Source organism: Amblyomma americanum, chromosome 9 (assembly GCF_052857255.1).
Source record: "Amblyomma americanum isolate KBUSLIRL-KWMA chromosome 9, ASM5285725v1, whole genome shotgun sequence".
Lineage (NCBI taxonomy): Eukaryota > Metazoa > Arthropoda > Arachnida > Ixodida > Ixodidae > Amblyomma > Amblyomma americanum.
The window spans coordinates 147,695,546-147,715,639 of record NC_135505.1 but is presented as its reverse complement, the minus strand read 5'-3'; the positions used below and the strand labels follow the sequence as shown (position 1 = coordinate 147,715,639).

General features: G+C 43.5%; 1 protein-coding gene across 1 annotated transcript in view; it reads right to left on the bottom strand.

Moving 5' to 3' along the window:
- The window catches only part of LOC144103773 (uncharacterized), a 47,726-nt gene that overhangs the window by 19,157 nt on the left and 8,475 nt on the right, over window positions 1–20,094 (bottom strand). Inside the window, exons 7-10 of the mRNA XM_077636427.1 lie at window positions 19,601–19,722; window positions 16,536–16,667; window positions 14,559–14,709; window positions 13,175–13,250 (exon numbers count right to left, since the gene is read on the bottom strand). Coding sequence (XP_077492553.1) covers window positions 13,175–13,250; window positions 14,559–14,709; window positions 16,536–16,667; window positions 19,601–19,722 — 481 coding nt within the window. The remainder of the gene's footprint in view (window positions 1–13,174; window positions 13,251–14,558; window positions 14,710–16,535; window positions 16,668–19,600; window positions 19,723–20,094) is intronic.

The following is a 20,094-nucleotide window of genomic DNA, read 5'->3' as shown; positions in this document are numbered from 1 at the left end:
AACAGTTGCGAACAAAAGTAAAAGAGTCTCTGTCTCCAGAAAAATCTGGTTTCTGCGTTTTATTTAAAGCACGTGACTGCCAGGGTACCAACGAAAAAAAAGTCACCGCCATCCTATTTTCTGCTAGAGGGCGGACAGTAGCAAAAGCCTGAGCAAAAATTAGAAAAGTACGCGCGACTGCAGACTGAGATCTTGAAGTTACAGTGAGTATGTATCACATTGGGCGCATTGCTTTCAAGCCGCACTTTGAGTTGATATGAGCTGTTCATTAAAAACCTTACTCTTATTGCCCTGGCATGGTTGAATGCACCATCATTGAACGCTTAAAAGAGCCTACTCTCTTTTTGCTTCAATATAGGCGAATTCGTGAAATGCAATAGGCTCGTGCGAGACAAGTGTAGGCATTAACACACCGTCATGTTTCCAGTCTTGCATGCTAAATGACTGGAAACATGTCGGTGCGTTAATGCGCGTACTTGTCTCGCACCAGCCTATTGCATTTCAGCATGTGGTGCGGAATATTGGCGCATTCCATTTGGATTGCGGCACATATAAAAGCGGCTCATGCGCTACTCAATAAATTCATTCTTAATTTTGAAATACCGGGCGCTGTTTCTTAGATGATCCTGATACAGTTCTTTGCACAATGCACTAAATAAATAACGAATTCTCAAGACATGAGCAAATAATTAGTGCTCAAGCACTAATCCAGACTCTCGTAAGCTAGCAAAATTGTCTCTTATTTATTTATTTGAATATCGACAGCCCCATCAATGATATTGCAGTTGGCGGAATAACACATAATACGTAAGAAAACAGGCAACAAGGAGATTTAAAAGCAATGAATCGCGAGAGATGATCACTATAGGTCGTGAACAAGCAATTTACAATGATGATACGAATAAATCAATTGACATAATTGACGCAACTTCTTCAGAAAGCCTCTTCTTAGCCTTTACAGACCTTGCGAAAAAAGAATACTTGTACATGTCAGTCCTACATTCAATATCCTTTAATCTTAATGAATGATCAAGCCGTAGCAAAACATAGTGTGGTGCATGAATATACAAGCACAAATTTATGCCAGTCTTATTATAATAAATACTACGAAAAAAATTTAATCTGAGAGAATATCTACGCTTTTGTAGTGTCTGCCATCCGAGAGAGTTTTCGTGCATGAAACGGTAAAATTTCTGTTAAAGTTATTAAATATATATAGAACGCCCAAGCTTCGTACCTTATCTAATTTATCTATATCTGTTTTATAACAACGGTCCCATAGTGAGTGAACTTTAGACTCGAATAAATGTGCTTACCGCGTGTGCTCCGTCACGTGGCACTGCCCGCTCATCGTCATCGTCATCTACGCAGCACTAATCCGGTTCTGCCCCAGCAAAATCGTCTCCGGCGTGTCCGCTAAAAAAAAAAAAAAAATCAGGAACTTGAATCAGATATCAAGTGTGTGCCTCAGTTCTGTATTTCATGCATGTAAAATCACTAAAAAAAAGTCTTTGCAAAAGAAAGCCCGTGTTCTCGCATTTTTCAGACAGTCTCTGTAATTTTTTTTTCTATATCTGGTCCCGTAGGTGGGCTAATCTTTTTTTTTTGCAGCTTTACAGCGATATTTCTCATTAATTCCACGGATGTTCATTACGTCCAACGTTGCACGGTCTTTTTTTCCTAGCTTTGCTTAATAAGTTTGGAAGTCGTTCATTTTACTGTGTCGACAGTGTCAACAGATAAAGAAATTATTCCGCGTTACAGAAAAGTATGAATCTATTGGTAATCCTAGTGGTCCAGCTAGTTTTACGAGATCTTTCCGAATATATGTGCTCAAGGTCAATCCTATTATAGATCGGAAATAATCGATACCCAAACAAATCGCTTGCTTTTGTGGGTTACTTGCATGCAATCTGTTATTTATCCCATAGCTCTGCCCCCGGCATAGCGTATACTGTACAAGCGAGTCGCTGTATTAACACAAGGCTCACGTAGCACGTGTCACTCCATGCTTCACACTTTTCTCGTTCGTCATCTGAACGCCGTTTATGTTGGTACACTCGTTTCTTTGCTGAAACATTTTTTCTCGACGCTAACAAGCATCACTTGTCTCGGGAAATTCGTGAACTGTTCCATACTTATAAAAGTGTGAAAGCATGTCATTCTGTCATCCACAGCTTGCGCGCCGAAGAAATTCATTGAAGCATTTTCCAACTGACTGGCTGGTCGAGTTCACATGTGTCCATTTCGTGTTTCAGTTCTTCTGCCACATTTTCTTTGTCGTATGATGGCTGTGCATGCTCTTGTTTTTCCAGTAAAACTTGAGTACAGATTGGGCGCTCGTGTTGTCTATTTCTTTTCTTTGTTCCGTTGTTCTGAGCTGTGTTTGGCCACCGTAAAACTCGCGTACTGTCTTATCTAACGTGCAACATTCTCCGATGAGGAATAGGAGACACTTCAATGAATACAGGAGTGGTATGCCTGCTTGGTCAAGGAGTAACTGCTTGATTGTAAAACATTTTATTCGCCGGGAAGAGCTTGGCAAGAGGTCGCGTTAAGTAGTCGAGAGTACATAGCCCTCGACGACTTTGTCAGCCCACTCCACCGCCAAAACTTGCGTTCTGGGGTCAGAGCTAGCCAGCACGGTCTCCCACCGCTCGAGAGAAGGAGCTGTAACTAGATCACCCGGAGGTGGCTCTATTTTGCAGTCCCACAGGATGTGATCGTAGGTAGCACGTTGGCCACAGTGTTTGCAGTTTGGGTTGTAAAGATCTGGATAAATGTGCGCGAGGAGTGATGGGGTGCGTATCGATCTCGTCTGTAGACGACGCCACGTAACCTCTTGTTCTTTAGTAAGTCTTTTGTCTGGAGGGGGGAAAATTCTCCTCTCTAGTTTAAAATGATTGGTGAGATCATGGTATGTGATCATTGAGTCCTTCGTGAAATTCAGGGAGCCAGACTCATCCACTGCCCGGTCGACGAAACCTGGGGCTTTATTGTGGGCTGCCTCATTCCCCGGATTCCCCGAATGGGCTGGGACCCATATCAATTCGGAATAATTTGGTGAGAATTTGGTTGCGTTAAGGATTCTAAGGGAGGTGTTTGTAATTCGCCCTTTAGCGAAATTATTGATACCAATTTTGGAATCGCTGAGGATGATGCTCCCTTGGGTATGTGCTAGGGCGAGAGCTATAGCCGCCTCTTCTGCCGTTTCAGAGGATTTCGTTTTGATTGTCGCCGAGACGATGTGGTCACCATTCTCGTTCACAACCACAACTGCAAAGGCATTGGTATTTTGTATTCTGCCGCATCTACATAAAGTGTTGCAGCGCACTGTCTGTATTTCTTATGTAAGGCTTTACTCGTGCTTGTCTTCTACCCTCATGGTGTAAGTGGTGCATGTTTTTGGGGAGTGGTTTGATTAGTAGGGCCGTCCTATAGGCGCGGGGTAAGTCTACTTTAGCATCGTTATTCGTAGGTTGAAAGTTAATTCCGAGCCTGGTAAGAATACTCCTGCCAGTTCTGGAATTGGCTAATCGCGCTGTTTGAGCCATTAAATGGGCTTCTTTCAGTTCATTGTAGGTGTTATGTATTCCTAACCTCATAAGGACAAAAAAGACTGAGACAAGTCCCCTTGTCGAAATGTTGGCTAAGCCTCCTGAGGCTCCCCCTTCCGTTGTTCACTTTATGTTGTCTTTATAGTCCAGATCTCCTAATATGTCCGGTAAACACACGGTCAATAGCACTGCAGATATCCTGTCTCCCAAGCTATAACCTCAACTTTCTTTTTTTGGATTTTTTACTTGCTCTGTGGAGGACAGCTGGTGACTGTGCTGGCCCTGTTGATAATTTACAGATTTATTACATATGCCTATTTTATAGACTGGTTCCGTAATGCCAGCATGAATACGAAGCTCTCGACTGAGCGAAATTCGTTCTCGTAATCTATCAAGGCTATATGTAAAGACCATTTATATTGTGCACATTTCTTTATCACCTGATTGACGGGGTGAATATGGTCTACAGTCGAGCAGGCTTTGCGAAAGCCAGTATAGTCCTTAGGTTGATTGAAATCTAAGATTGGTGAGTTTCTATTAGCAGCCACCTTTGTACATACCTTGTAGGCAATATATAGCAAGCTGATCGTCTCTAATTTTTAAACTACTAGACGTCAGCTTTCTTAAGGATTAGGATATTGTAACACTCCGCCATCATGACCATCATGCAATTTTGCTCTTAGGGTTATACGTGGATTTACAAGCTGTGATTTAGGAAGAATCTTTTCCTTTCGAGATGCATTGCTGCCTGTTCTATCTTGTCGGGGTGCGATGTCCTATTTCCACAAAAATATAAATAACAATAAGTATTATTGTTTTTCATAATGTATCATTTTGATTCTTCATCTGACTCTATTTGACGGCAGTTATACTTAGTGGGTGGTGATCGCACGGTCCATTTTGAGCTTGTCGTTTAACATAATACGCAGTGTTTGCTAAGCCATCTCCGTGGGCGCAGAAAACTAGGCCGGTGCCTCAAAGCTGAGCTGAAGAAGTAAAAGTGGTCAAACTGCGAAAAGTAATTATTTTTTTATATTTCAGCTAAACTGTCTCCGGTTATGCTACCTACATATTCACTAAGCCTCCTTTTCGGTGACGTGCTGGACATCCTGCGTTTGTGCCTCGAGTTATTGTTTAATAATAATGCACCCAAAGGTAAAGTGAAATATAATGACGTCACTAAAGGAAAAATTCATGCGAGCTCAACGCTTCAACGTCAGAAAGTACTTAACTGCGCGGACGTTTGTACTCGTGACTGGCGGCAGTGCTGACGACTGACTGGCCGATTGACGCAGAGAGGCAGGACACTGACGTCAACCCGTATGTGTGCTTCCATGCACTAGACTTCGTTACACCACACCTGACCGATAGAAAAGAGGTATACGAAAGCTGCCACAGTTCCAGAGGAGATAACAGTGGGCTTTGCATGCTATATAGAAATGCTACCTTCAGCCGAAAGTCGCACATATGCACCGAATTGTTCACTTCGACGTACTTGTGCCGCTGAGTGTGTTACGTTATCAATGTGAAGGTGAGGTTAAGCGCACATCTGCCATTCTGTGAGCTGCTATTTGGAGCTTTTCATAGCCATTTAGCTTCAAAGTAAAGTCCCTTTGTATTCTTGACGCTGCTGTTAGCTGAATGTTGTAAATTTCGCTACTTGTCTGCCGTTGTTACGCAGAAATGAAATAAATTTCAAGTGTACTTTCATTTAGAACAACTTCTAGTTGGGGCTAGTTGGTGCATGGTTGTTCTTACGACGAGTTGCGCACACGAAAAGACAGACACAGGAAAAAGAACAGGAAGACGGAAAGAGCGCAAACTGTCAACTGACTTTTATTAACAGCACTGCGGCTTACACAGGCAGTGTGCACACGTGCCTAAAGAAAGGGGAACACGAGAGAAGGATGTCATATCAAGCCTGTGCAAGGATCAACCAAAGCCGCCCAGGAATTTCTTTTCCGCATTGTACAGCATTAGGGAAGTATCACTGATGCAGTTCGCGCCTTTTCTCTTGATGCGGTAAACTTCTGAAAGTTCATGCGCTGCTTTGACTTTGTTCATTTCATTATCTTTGCTATTTTCGTTATCATGGCCACCGTTATCGCCACCTGGCAGCGCCTGTGACGGTCGTTAACTTCACACTAGCATCTTCTGTACCCACTCGCTCTTTTTATAGTTGAGAGGGGTAGTCGCACTTTTGAGTAGAATTAAAACGATGACCTTTTCGGTGATTTTCCAGTGCAGCCAAAATTATTATCTGGTGTCTCTTCTCATTTTCTTTTTCGAGATTGCAAACGCTCGTAATGAGAGCTTCGGCGAAGCCTCCAGATCTGGCATCGTTGCAGTTACGTTGAAGGGACGGGTGAGCTTCAGACCGAGTACTCGAACACTCAAACGCCTCGCCGTTAAAGAAAGGAAAAAGACACAGCTTCAAGTCCGGTGGCATTCTCGGAGTCCTCAGAAAACTTATTTTTTTAGTTTCGAGAAATCTCATTGTAACACTTCTCTTCACAATATTCTTAGAGTTCCAAGAATTGCGTAGAAATAAAAAACGATTCCATTGAAGTTTTCTTACCCGTTAGCACTGACGCTTCTTAATATCGCGAATGTCCTCAAAGACGGAAAAATGAGGTGACTTGTTGTAAACGGTATTATTTCGGCAACACTCATAGGTCTTTTTGGTGGTAAACAGCGCAACGACGCGGACAGAGTGGAAGAAAATACAGGACAAGCGCTGACTCACAACTGAAATTTATTTAAGGAAAGCAGTACATTTTATAGAAAAAGTGGCCAACTTATCAGCTAGTACATAGACAAAACCCAAGTTTCTACGTGGCATCGAGGAATGCAACCTCACTGTCATATAATGAGATAGATGGCTTACTGACACATAACCTTGTTTTTTTCTTCATGTGATATGCTTCCATAATCTCACGTGTTGATCGGAATTTGTTCGAAGTATCAACATAGGCAGTTTTTCGCATTTTAGCTTCTATGAAACCTCTGTGCCAGTTATGAGGCCTAACTTCTTCCCCGGAATTTCTTCCCTTACTTCTTCTGCTGGGGATATAGAAAGATAGGAGGGCAAAAAAAGTTATTTTCATACTCTTATAATAAAGTCCAACTTTGGGAAGCCGCCACATGTCCAAATTGTCGAGGTGACAAGGGATAAAAAAAGCTGCGTGCACCTTGACGGCATATTAACTCAGATACTCCCAAAATTTTGATCTATGTATTGCTTTTTCACTGCCCCACGCCCTCTCTAATGCGAAAGCCCTGAGGGTAAAATAAATGAAATTAAATTAAATTAAAACAGGGCAGAACTGTGCACCGACTATCACCTGTTGGATGACAACGGCGGGCACACTGGTGGGCCGAATGCTGACAGCGGAAAGGTTCATGACACGATTTATCGATATATGGCCGCTCTATATTTATTAATATTTCTATTAACTTGAGTGGAATGTCCCGGCCGCGTCTCATTTTGCCATTTCATTGCATATTGGTAAATGTGTAAGATGTGTGCAGTTTCTACGGCAGATATATTACGTTTCGCAGCGATACAGAGCATAATAACCTAGGGGCCTGCACAAGAAGAACATAAAGGACCATTGTACATGAAGAAAAATGGGAGGAATGTTGCGTGTTTTCTTCCTTTCTTTTATTACTCCTAATTGCAAATCTCGAATAAAACGAGGCTGCCATTTTTGAAATCAGATAAAGGAAAAGCGCCTCGGAGTAGGAACGAAAGAAGTTGACATACACGGGGTGACTCACGACTGATGACCTTTATTGCTCTAACGCAATAAATAGGCGGTTGTCTATATTTTTGCGCCTTTCTTGCTTGTTTTCATGTACCAGTGTTTCGATTCACCAATAATTTGTTGACCTACGCAGTGAGTCTTTGTGGAAGTGCACGTGTTAGTTGTGCTGGTTTTTCCCTTTTTTACAGCTTGACAGCAACAAAGGTCATCATTCGTCAGTCAGCGCTGTGTTTGTCTTCTTTCCTCTCTGTCTCAGTCGCGTTGTGCCTTTTCCTGGCGAATATGTGCCTACTAGCTCAAGAAAGTACTTTTTCATCTCTTAAAGCTTGGAGTCATTAACCGGTGCTGTGTTCCGTGCACTTGATTTTTTATTATCTTGACTGTTTGCGCTATTACTTTTATTTAAGTTTGTAGCAAGGTTTCACCGGACCGTATTTAAGGTGCCGCCGAAGCCTTGCCTTGGGGCTTTATGCGCTTCTTTTTTTTAGCAAACGTCGCCTTGTTTCTATAAAATAAAAAAAACCTACACAATGGCACGAACTATCTCGTCATGTTTAGGCTGTCAGAGCTTTAGGGCTAAAGGTCTGTGAAAGCAAACACGGCTTCTGCGTGTGCGGGCAGCATTCGGCACAGCTCCATGGGCTCCGAGAGTTTTTAATACTCAACGCATCTTCAAAAGTTCAGGATTGCTGCACGCACACCACAAAATAACCCTAATTGGGTGGTCCTCGCGAGTGAGGTGAGGTGTGCTAATTTGGCCAAAGATTTCACGCCATACTGACCAGAAAACGCATGCTGTTTAGCTGGCGCTTTTTGAAGTTTATAATATGTGGAACAATCGACACCGCGGCGGCGCTGTGACCACTTTGAAACACTCGCTGAAAAAATTAGCTACGGTTTAACTACTGCTGAACCTGGTTAGAGAGCAAAAGCTGTGGTGTATCGGACAAGTAGACGCGACTTGGCGTCTCTAACGTTGAGTGCGTTCCCCACATTGTATAGGCAGCGCACTCACCCTGCCACCCTGACAGGTGGCAAAATAATGGTTGATAAAGCTTTGTAGGGTGCTTGTTGGTCGTATATACTGAGACTGGGGAGTGCTATAATCAAGACAAGGGGACAACATCACATAAGAACACCACGGTACACGTGCACAAACTCATCCAGGGCTCTCATTCACATATGAAAGCCCCTCTGACAACCGCCTCCAATTTCTAGACTTAGGCATTGAAATCGTCCCTCACGTTTGCTGGCAGTACAAAACAAGGATCGAAAAAGGATTGCTTCCTCTCAACTTCGCGCACTCTAAGCTGATAAAGCGGAACGTAGCTGATGCATGTTTCAAGCATGCGCTAAAGAAGTCTTGCCATCACAAGATGCATGACAGCGTTAACTTACAGGCAGCAAGACTGAAGGCTGCTGGATACCCAAACCCGTTGCTGGTCTCGGTCGCGGAGTGAGTGAGTGAGTGAAAACATTTATTGATCCAGTCAAGAGATTCGCGGATTCGAAAGCTCCGTCGTCTTCGTTCTTGGCTCTGGCGGTCGGAGTCTTCTCTTCAGCATGGGTGGGCCCCTATTCCAGGGCTCCACTGAGCCGTGCTGCATCGACCGCGTGCCTCACTAAGGCCCGTTGGGCCGTGAGCTCGCTGCTGGTGAGACGGCTGTCCCATTGCTCCGCACTCGGATGTCCGTGTTTGTGGAATGCTTTGTTGCGTTCGCACTCCCAAGTAATGTGATAAAGTGTGGGTGTGGCTCCGCACCACGGGCAGGTGGCCCTGTATTGTGATGGGAACATTTTGTTGAGTATGTGTAGGTTGGAGAAGGTGTTTGTCTGCAGTCTACGCCAGATGGTGGCCTCCTCCTTTGTCAGAGCTTTGTGTGGTGATGGATATTTGATTCTGATCCCCCTGTATAAGTTTAAAGGTTCTGCGTATCCCCCCTCGCAGGCTTGCAGATGGAACTCCGGGGCGTTAGACTGTCCTGCTCGGATTGCTTCGCCTCGAGCTAAGCTGTCTGCCCTTTCGTTTCCCTCTACCCCCGCAGAAATAGTTTTGAAAACATTCATTAAGGGGAAGCCTGCAAATGCGGACGAAAAAAATAACAGATCTGTGGTTTTGATATATGTGCATGCCTTGTCGCACGGGCTAAAAAAAAAGTGGCAAAAAAGTATGGAGTTTTCGTTGTATTTTCCGCGCCTCAGAAACTCAAAAATATGTGTGCAAAAATCAATTCCGGCCAAGAGGAAGAGCACGACGCATGGTCTTGTTGCGTGAGGCACAAGAACATGTTTGTGGCATGTGTTGAAGGCGTGGTGTATAAAACACCACTGCCTTGCAGCAGGGCCTATGTCGGCCAGACAGGAGGGTGCCTAAATGAGCGGTTGCGGGAGCACAATTACAACAACTCTCTGGTCAGTGCCCCTGGCAACCTCGCAGCACACTGCGCTGTGCAAAAGTGCGAACCTCTACTGGATAGAACGACGGTTCTTCTTAAATCAAAGGACAAGACCAAAAGGGAATTGTGGGAAGCATTTTGCATAGCTTCAGAAAAGGATGGTGCCGGGTTCGTTAGCGACCCGCTTGTGGTTCTAACAAAAAAAGAAAAGTTGTTTTTAGCCGGTCATTTGTGAAATTCATGATTGCGAGGATAGTTTAAATCTCGCATGGTTTAGGTGATTGCTTGGCTATCTTGGCTGGTTCTAAAGCTTTTATGTTTGTGTGTCCCATGATTAGATGCGTATAAATATGCGCCGTGTCCAAAAAATAAACTCAGTTCAAAGTTTGCGCTCGTGTCTCGTGGTGTTCTTATGTGGTGTTGTCCCCTTGTCTTGATTATAGCGCTCCCCAGTCTCGGTAATGGTTGATCCCGAGAGGTTGGTCACCCAATGAACGCCGCGGCCTATTGCTGCAGCGCCCCGTGTCTGCCACAACGTTGTCAGCGCTAATGCATGCAGCCCACATCTCTCTCTCTCTCAGCACCGCCACGTACCTCAAAGCGCGATTGGGGCGTCCACTGACCCAGGGAGCCCAGGGAAGGCGAAGTGGCCTCTCGCGTGAAAAGGACGAACGAAGAGACTGGTGTGAATCCCTGTGTTCGCGTTGGTGCTCCCCGACGTTACTGGACTAGTCTAGACCTAGACTAGACCTAGTCTAGTAATGTTGGCGCTCCCTGCTAGGAACTATTCATCCTACTCCCTAACGCTTGTAAATAAATGTAAATAGTATTGTCCCATAACAATATATATATATGTAAGTACACATGGGGAATATATATGGGGATCACGTAGTGGAGTAAACACTACTTTAAGCACCTTTAACGTGCTGTACCTAAGAATAGCAGTGTAACCACGATGATGAATACAGGTTATCAGCTTGAATTTCGCTGCAGATTCTGAAAAACAGACAAAAAGTCAACTACCTTATGCTTGTGAGATTAATATCTCCGCTTCATTTTATTAAGGCAACTGAAAACGAGACCGTAACACTACATTAAGGTCCATTTATGATTTCCGCAGACTCCTCTTCTGCATGTCTGAAAGGAAAAAAGTGCATTTTTCAAGTTAATATAAATAATTTTCGTCCTTGCACAACGTCAAAAAGAGGGCTGGCTGATTCCTTTTTCACTCATTTTATTCTAAAGCCATCGAAAAACATACAATCCAATATTTCTACTGCAAGACATTTCTCTGTAAGTAGCACATTGCTTTTGTCACGAAGTTAACTGACCTGCGTTCCTCAGCAGGGATACACGAAGATACACGACTGGAACTGTTTGCCGGATTCAATCGTCACTGCGCTTTCTCCGTCCTTTATTTTATATTACGACATGACCACGTTTTTAGATCGTGACATAACTGAGTTGTAGCATCCTTTCCCAGTTATTATGTATCTACTTTGTATGTTGTGAACTGTCCATACTACTGTTAATATGAAAGTTCAGCAGTGTTTGCTTCATTCGCATTATGTATGTATTTGTATTTATTACACGAAATATCGTTGTTCTCTCATGGTTCATGCATTTCCCCTACAATAATGCCCTGTCGGGCGCTGTAGAAACCTGTATAAATAAATAAAATAAATATATTACTCTATTCGATAATAAGGCTGAAAATAGGCAGCAGTATCAGATAGATTCTTGAAAATAGAAAATAAATCACCGCTTTAAAAAACCTATGCTGCTGGCCAACGTTTTGATAAGAGAACTTGTCTTTCTATATTAGATATTAGGGCTTTTTTGAAAGTTAGTGAGGAGATTTCATTTTCAAAAACGCTACCGCTTCGCCTGCCCCTCATTTTGTTGTAAAATTCAGTGCATTGCTGCTATTGCATATTACTGTAAGTATAATTATGCGGATGCGCAGCCCACCGCTCTCATCTTAGCCGCATCATCGACGCTTTGTAACCAAGAAAGCCGTCCTCAGCAAAGGTTTTCGCACCATTGTGTACCGACTTGATGGGCTTGCTTTGGTATCACGCCTTGACCAAGTTTTCTGGCGGTATCATGACCTCGCAAACATTTGCGATCCCGCTTTCGGTAATTTTTTTTTCCGCGTGATTTCTGGCTACTCGAAATCGGAAGTCTCGTTTGAAAACGGAGAGATATAGAGGCTGCAGAGCTGATTAAGAACATCCACTCGGCAGCGTGCTTAGAAAGGTATGATGAACGCTTCACTGCATGAGTTCCAGAAAGACCACTTCAGAGAAGTGTGATCCACTATTAGACAGTTTCAAACTTTTAATGACGTAAAAAATTGGCGGTAGTTTAATTAGCTCTGGTTAAACCTGGAGTGACGCGATAGCTACAGCTGGCCGAGTGGAACTTGGTCACGTGACCGACCACGTGACGAACCACGTGATCAGCCACGGCACCGCGCCGCCGGCAGCTGCTCTGCACCACGTGACCAACCACGTGACAGCGTGGCGGCGCAGCCACAGTGCCGCCACGCTGAAGGCTCGAAATTCTACCATGATGTAGCTATCGCTACAAAAAGTCACAGCCTTTCTGAGGGGACCTCGTAAAGCAGAAGCAGCTCCCTATATTCGGCGAATGACATCACTGTTTAGGCGCACTGCGCATCATTTGTCTGTGAAACACGATGTGTCATTATTGTCAAATGAAATGCGAAGAGGATAAATTAAAGGCGATTGCCGGAAGACATAAATTTTCACCGCTGACGAGAAAGTACTGTCGGGGTTCGTTAACACTTCCGCGCAGTGACTTAGGGCTGTTGAAATAAATATCAAGTGCGCTACAATTTAGTCCGCCCCAGCTAATATTTCAGCACTTAGCTAATTTAGCGGCAACTGTCTTGTTCGGGTTTGGCGCTGGCAGTACATTCAGCCACGGTCTCGTTTATATTTTAGACAGCAGGAAATGTGAAGGTGCGAGTTATTGTGCAAACACATGATCCTTGCGCACACAGAACGACCACCACGGTACCTTCTACATGATTACACCAACAATCCCTCTGAATCACTCCCTAAATTTAGTTCTTAAACAAAGATTAGTTTCCTTCAAAGATTCCAGCCGTTTAACAAACTGTTAATTTTTTGGCAGAAAATGCGTGAGGTCATAGCTACGCAAAGTATTTCAGTTATGATCATTTTTACCCATGTTTGGTACTATTTTCCGCGCCACATACCCGCAAATGCTTTCGGCCAAGTGCCCACTTTGCAGAATGCGGGAAAGCAACTGCTCCCATTGGGAAAAAGTTGAAAAATAAATCGTGTTTATTTTCCTTACTTGTGCAAGGTTCAAAGATTGTAACGCCAGGACCTGAAATTCTGGTCAAACAAGAGCCGGTTAAAAGCAATATTGTTAGTTACCTTTTCTCGGCTACATGACGTACCCTCGAGCATGTCAACTTTCCGGCACCATTCGGCAGTGCAGCAATTCATTTTGCACTCTCTGGCGAGATCTGTGGGCTGAAATAACAAGAAAAACCTTTTAACATAGGTTGATGGAACGGGTTACCACTTCACCGCAACACGTTACTCGCGCAAAGTACCTACACACTCTTTAACAAGCTTTACATTGTTTCCGTTTTCCCTTGGGCTGTAACCGAGTAAGGCAGCAAGAAATAAAAATGAAAAAGAAACCAAAATGTAGAATGGGCTTCTATTTCCCTTACGATGAGTTCTTCCGCGTCTGTCACAAGATCTCCAAGGTCTGCCGTGCTCAAGCGCAAAAATGAGGCTTTCGTAATGTTGCTTGAGAACCTTACACGGACACGAGTGCTTTTGCCGGGGAATTATTTGTACATCACGCTGACACTATTCATCGATAAAACTTAATAACAGGGGCGTCCAGCAATTCTAAATGCTATTTTGCACAGAATAACTTGAGAGGCTTTAATAGGGACGTTATTCTCAGATTTCTGTAGAGACCAATCATTAATACGACTATTGCGACAAATCATGAATAACAGTTTTAATGCCAAAACCTCGATAACTCCTTGAAAGTGCTCGTCAGGCAACTGGAGGCGGTAATTCTGTCAACACAGCGAGGAGAAACAAAACATTATGTGAGACCGCAAAAAAATTGACCTAATCGTGCGCTATAAAAAAAATACGTCCAGGAGTTTGAAGCTGCGATGCGACAGGCGTGTAAGTTTGCAGCCGCAATTTAATTTTGCAACTACTTATAACCGCTGCGCCGCTTGGTACTAATTAGATGTTGAGAGCCTTTTAGAAGCCTTTTAGAACAATTTTGTCCGCCGCGGAAGTTCCGCAATAACAGCTCTCGCTGTATATCAGAGTGCACTTATAGGATAGTACTACCGTTATTGATTGAAATAGTCGTAATGTGTTTATTTTCAGATTAAGATGCTCATTTTACATCGCGCAGGTGTGGTAACTTTATCGCGTTGATTTGTAGCGAGTACTCCTCACTGCGAAAGGATTTTTCTGGCCACCTTGCTCCACTGCATTGCATCCTATTTTTACTGCGTTTCTTTCTTCTTCATAACGCACTTTGTTCCATCTACACACAAATTTCCTTGCTCATAGTGATTATAGGTGCTACCTAAGTGAACTGCTTGATCCCAGCTAAAATAATAAATATATCAATCTCATTAACTGAAATTCGTCTTTATTTATCTCCCAAAGTTACATCTAACATTTCGTTCGTTGAGATAGGTAGCTGTGAGTTTGCACAAGTTTGGCATTTCTGGCTTGCCTTTACACACGTCATGGAACTAAGAAGTGCAAAACGCTCGCCTTTGAGCAGCTCACCTTTTCAACAGTCACCACGCCGTGCCTTCCATTTTCTCCGAGCATTTTTCGGCAATAATAGACTTCATATAAATTTTTACCCGGAACTTCGCTGTGCTGAACCATGTGCTTCGTTTTGGACGTTTCGCGCAGGCAAGAGTCGGGAAGCCTCCTGAAATTAATAAAAAATCATGAAGGTTCGCAAAAGTTAGAACAAATTGGTTGATTTTAATATTGGAGAGACTCAGTGCTTGGATAAGCAGTTTCCCGTTGCAAGTGCAGTGTTACGCTTTGGAAAATTTGCTGAAACGATACTCTGCTGACGCGAGGTCGCCTAATACAACTAGTGTCTGCTTATCGCCAACAGCGCCTCCAAATGGGCTCATCGCTGCTACTAAAACTGGATAAAGACTTGCAAAAAACAAAGGCCAAAGGTTGTGTTAGCTTCGGCGCGTTCTCCGCCATTGGCGCTGCGCGCTTGTCTTCGTCTATTTATTTCTATGCCTGCTTCGCCTTTCACTGTGTTTTCCAGCTAAATACAAATTGAAGCTTAATATACGTCAGTCGTTCTTACCAAGTGTACTTGCACCCTTGTTTACTAATCATGGCAGCGGGGCTAATATTCTGCCCACGTTTTTGTAGGCGCTTAACAAATATTGATTTAAAATAAGCTGTCCCTAAATTGGAGTACTGAAATTTAGAGTTACGCAACTTGGCACCGCGAAGCATTATTAAAAAATTGCGTGCGCAAAATACGCAAAATTTAATCGTAATATACCACCGTGTGCTCTTTAGTTACTTTCTTCTGATCTAAAAGAAGGATCTTTATTTGCCTACATGCAGTGCAATAAAACTTAAGCATCGCTATATTTCGTATTACCGTTATTTCTTTTCTGTGAAATTTGGAAGAACATCCACCAAAAGCTTTTACATATACGGCTTCGCCTAAAATTACGGAGTAATATTAAGTGGATGAGGGAACAAATGAGGTTCAATGACATCCTAGTCAGCAACTTCCTTAAGGAATCCCCATAAAGGCCCCTCACGAATGTTTCAAGTCGGTGCGAATAAGAAAGGCAAATCAGCACTAAGACGCCTAGTAAGCACAGCTACTAAAAAGGGGTGATTTGCCGATTTGAAAAAAAAAGAAACGCCAAACAAGCTGATGCACAAATAAGTGAACAGGACCTATTCGACCAGACTCTAGAGGAAGAAATAGGATGCCACGAAGGGTCGTTGGTTCTAGGGGTTTAGAGCACCAGTTAGAGGGGCACGAAGTGAGTGAGTTGTGGTGTGTACGACGGTAAATTGTGTTGGGGATGTGTACTGATGTGTTAGACAACGATGACTTGCAAAAATGGTTGCCAACGTCATTCAAGGGTCCCGTGATAAGTGTCACATAACAACGACGCACTCGCAAAAGAAAGTTTCCGACACTCAATTTCAAATGCTTTCACACATCTCCAGTGGAGCAGAGTGCAGTGCTCTCCATGTTTTTGAACAATGACGTTCCTGCAACTGCTGCTCATGTTCAGCTTGAAAAAAGAACTTTGACTTAGATTCTTTTTATTTCAAGCTTGAGCTCCTAAGAATTTCGGGAAAAATTCCTATTGAGACAACACATTCAGTTAAATATTTTCCCGTTCAGTTTAGAATAGGTAGCCTGCGGGCAATTCAATCTCAAAGGCCTTTGAAGCTGCTGGAACTCCATGGTTCAATGAACATGGTAACTAGCGCTAAAGACAAGGACAGAAGGAAAGACAGACACCACTAGCGTTCGTGGTGTCAATCTTTCCTTCTTCTGTCCTTGTCTTTAGCGCGTTACCATGTTCATTGAATCTAAAGATCACTAACTCGCCCAGTTGTCTGCTTTAAACTCAATGGGTTGTTGTTGGCTGGCTTTCGACCTTCGGACACTACTCTTTGAGCGCGGCCATCATTGCTTATTACGCGATGTTCACTGGAATCGAATGCAAAACCTTATATCGTGAAGCTTACTGGACAGTATTCCTTATCTGATTCTTGCTACACACTGAAAGGCGGTTCTCGTTGAGGCCTCCGAGATAAGGCGCCATGAGATATCCATCAGACTCCGAGCACCCCTGTTCTCCGTCGTGGTAGGCTCCGAGGCTGCATGAAGAACCGTTATTATTTGGCATGTGTTCAATGCGGGATTATTGCGGGATCCTGAAACACAATACATAACCTTCGCTGGTCGGACATGCCAGCCGCAACAGCAAAAATTTTCGTGCAGTCCGTAACGCGTTGCGCGTTAACGTCACAGCGCATATCAATCATATTCTTTCGGAAGCATGTCAGAAGTTGACGGGTGTTTGCAGATGTTCCACATTTTTAAACGCTACAATAACGCAGCAAAAACAAGCTGCCCAGTTTTGTTATATTTTACTTTGTTTAAAATAAAGACAACACATTCTTATCTATTCTGAAAAACATGCAGTTTTCAACAAATTCAGTAATATACTAGAGCGCTGGGTGACACGGCTGTAAGACAACAGTGAGGTGTTGTACGCACCAAGCCCGACGAGAAGTGCGCAGAGAGAATTAATTTATTGTGCTAATGTAGCTGCTGCGGTGGCTCAGTGGTTATGGCACTCGGCTGCTGACCCTAAAGACGCGGGTTCGATACTCGTCCGCGGCGGTCGAATTTTGATGGAGGCGAAATTCTAGAGGCCCGTGTACTGTGCGATGTCAGCGTACGTTAAAGAATCCCAGGTGGTCAAAATTCCCGGGGACCTTGACTACGGCATCCATCATAGCCTAAGTCGCTTTAGGACGTTAAACCGGCCCAAAATCATAAACCTACATTTACCATAATCATTGGTTGAACGCTCAACAAGTGTTGCTTTCAAATATGAGCAACCTGCAACTCGGCCTACGTGTAATCAGAACGCCGCAATATTCATTCAGAACGACAGGGATCGCGCCGTCGGCAGACGTAAATCGCAGCATGCAAAGTGACCCTTACATGTGTGCCAGCTCGTGAGCCATCGTGACAACTCCGCTGTACGAGGAAGCGTCATCTTCTCCTATGCCGGCTGCTTCCTTGGTGCACACTGTTTTTAAGTACGCAACACCTGAAAAAAAAATGTTGCTGTACATATTTCGCTGTCTTGAACGAAATCGGCGCCTATACACAGGCATGCGCACCACGTTTGTAGTAACGCGACTAAAACCGATGCACTTGGATTTACTTGAGTCCGTTTTGATTCCTTTCAATTGAGTTTCAACAAATAGAGTTTCGTCGATTGGAATAAGTTCATTTCAGACAGATTGTGAGGCTCTATAATTTGATCGACAGGGTTCAGTATGCATTGAATTCAGCTCCAAAAAATCAATAACTATTACGTATATGTGCACTGAAATCATTGCGCCTAATCTGCGGCCACAAAATTGATCCTTGCCACAGTTAAGGCATACCAGCAATGTGTTTATTTTATTGTCTGTAACTCAAATCCTATGCCATTGTTGAATGCAGCCCCTTTACACGTACCATCCATGCGGTATTCCTACTGACGATGCGCAGTACTGCAGAACAAAATGGGGGGTCACAGATTCTTCTGAGGTCGAGCTGTTTTCACAGCAATTGCTGCTTTCTCCTATAAAAAGGGTCTATAGACAGTCTATAGACTTTTTATAGACACGATTTCCTTCCAATAGATAGTTCTTTTTGTCTATTCATAGTTCATATACTGTCTAAGGCAAAAGTCTACTGAAAGTGTGTGGCCATACATCTATAGATTGTCTACAGACTGCCTGTAGGATTTGTATTGTTTATAGACTATTCTCTAGAGCTTGCCTATAGAGAGTTTAAAGACAGAAGTCTATTAACAGTCTATAGACTTTATAAAAAAATCGTAAGGGTTCAGGCCAGTTTTGCGAAATTACTTTGCGGAATGATCCGCTTTGGGTGACATGTCGAACCTACTAAGTAGGAAAGGAGGGCGATGGTTTAACCGCACTGTCAAGTTGAAAACTGCGCATGATTCACTGCTACCGTGATAAAATGTATCTTCACGGTTGGTTTGTCTTTGTGTGAAAACTGAGCATTACTAAATTTATAATGCTATGCCGCAGGTTCACGACAGTTTCGGCACCAATTGGAGGACAGAAGTGTCTTACCTATTATATTTTTTTCAAGTACTCCGCCCACCATCGTTGCGAGGTCGCGCCTGCAAGAAAATGACGAGAAAATGGCTTTAGTTCCTAAAAAAATATGCCGCCACCGTCTGGAAGTGGTTGAAGTAATGAGCTTTAGCTGTTCGGTCGCGCCATCGATCGTCCATGCGATGTACTATCACGTGATTGAGCTGCCGAGTGCTGACGTCATGGCCACCATGTTAAGCCTAACAAGAACTAAATGTTAACTCCATTGGTTAATTTTGGTGCTTAACGTGCTCGACTCATCTAGAGGATTCCCAATATCTAATTTGTTTTATGATGACGCCAATAATTACTGAGGCATAAGCGATTAAGCATAGTCACGTGACGAGTTAATTATGATGTCACAAAAACAGTGAGCCGCCGCGGTGGCTGAGTGGTTATGGCGCTCGGCAGCTGGCCCGAAAGACGCGGGTTCGGTCCCGGCCGCAGCGGTCGAATTTCGATGGAGGCGAAATTCTAGAGGCCCGTGTACTGTGCGGTGTCAGTGCACGTTAAAGAACCCCAGGTGGTCGAAATTCCCGGAGCCCTTCACTACGGCGTCTCTCATAGCCTGAGTCGATTTGGGACGTTAAACTCCCATAAATCAAACCAAACCAAACAAAATCAGTGACGTCACCAATCAATCACCAATTGGGTTGCCATATTGATTTAATATGGGGGCCGCCATCTTGAATTCCTCAGGCTTAGAAAATTTCACGCCGAAGGGAGGTGGTAAGAGACCCCAGGGACTCGAGAAACGTGATCAATACGAGTTAACGCTTTTAAAAGCAGGATCACTGCAGCAAGCACGAGGGGCGTACCCAGTAGCGTAGAGGGCGAAGACCTGAAAACTGGCGACTGCTTCCCATGAAGAGCAGCGAATGATGTGCTGCGGCACTTACCTCGTTAATAGGTACACGGCGTCAGGGCTGCCTGGAATTTTCCCAGCTTTGTAATACTTGACTAGACCACCAAGAGTCCGAGTGTCAAGAGTACCGTAAAGTTTGCGTACAAAAGCGTCATCCTGACGAAAAAAAGTAAAACAGTTAAACAATATCCTCTCATATCACAAGAGTGCTGATAACTCGGAATATACGTAGTGAATTACGCGGGCTTTTTTTTTTGTGTGGTCCAGTAAATCATTGTCGTACAAACTTTAGACACGCATTTGAATCAGCTTTAAAAAATGCTTAACATTATCACATATTATTACGTGGTCATAAATCTGTGCACTGAAAACTTCCATAATAATACGGAAAAGTTTACTCTGCTTATTAGCTGTCCTCATAAATAATTTTTGATCCACGGAGGGCTTTGAAAGTTTTGCCCATTTGCACATTTAGTGCCGTCATGCCAAGTCGTGTATTCAGATGATACTACATCTTGAACTGAGACA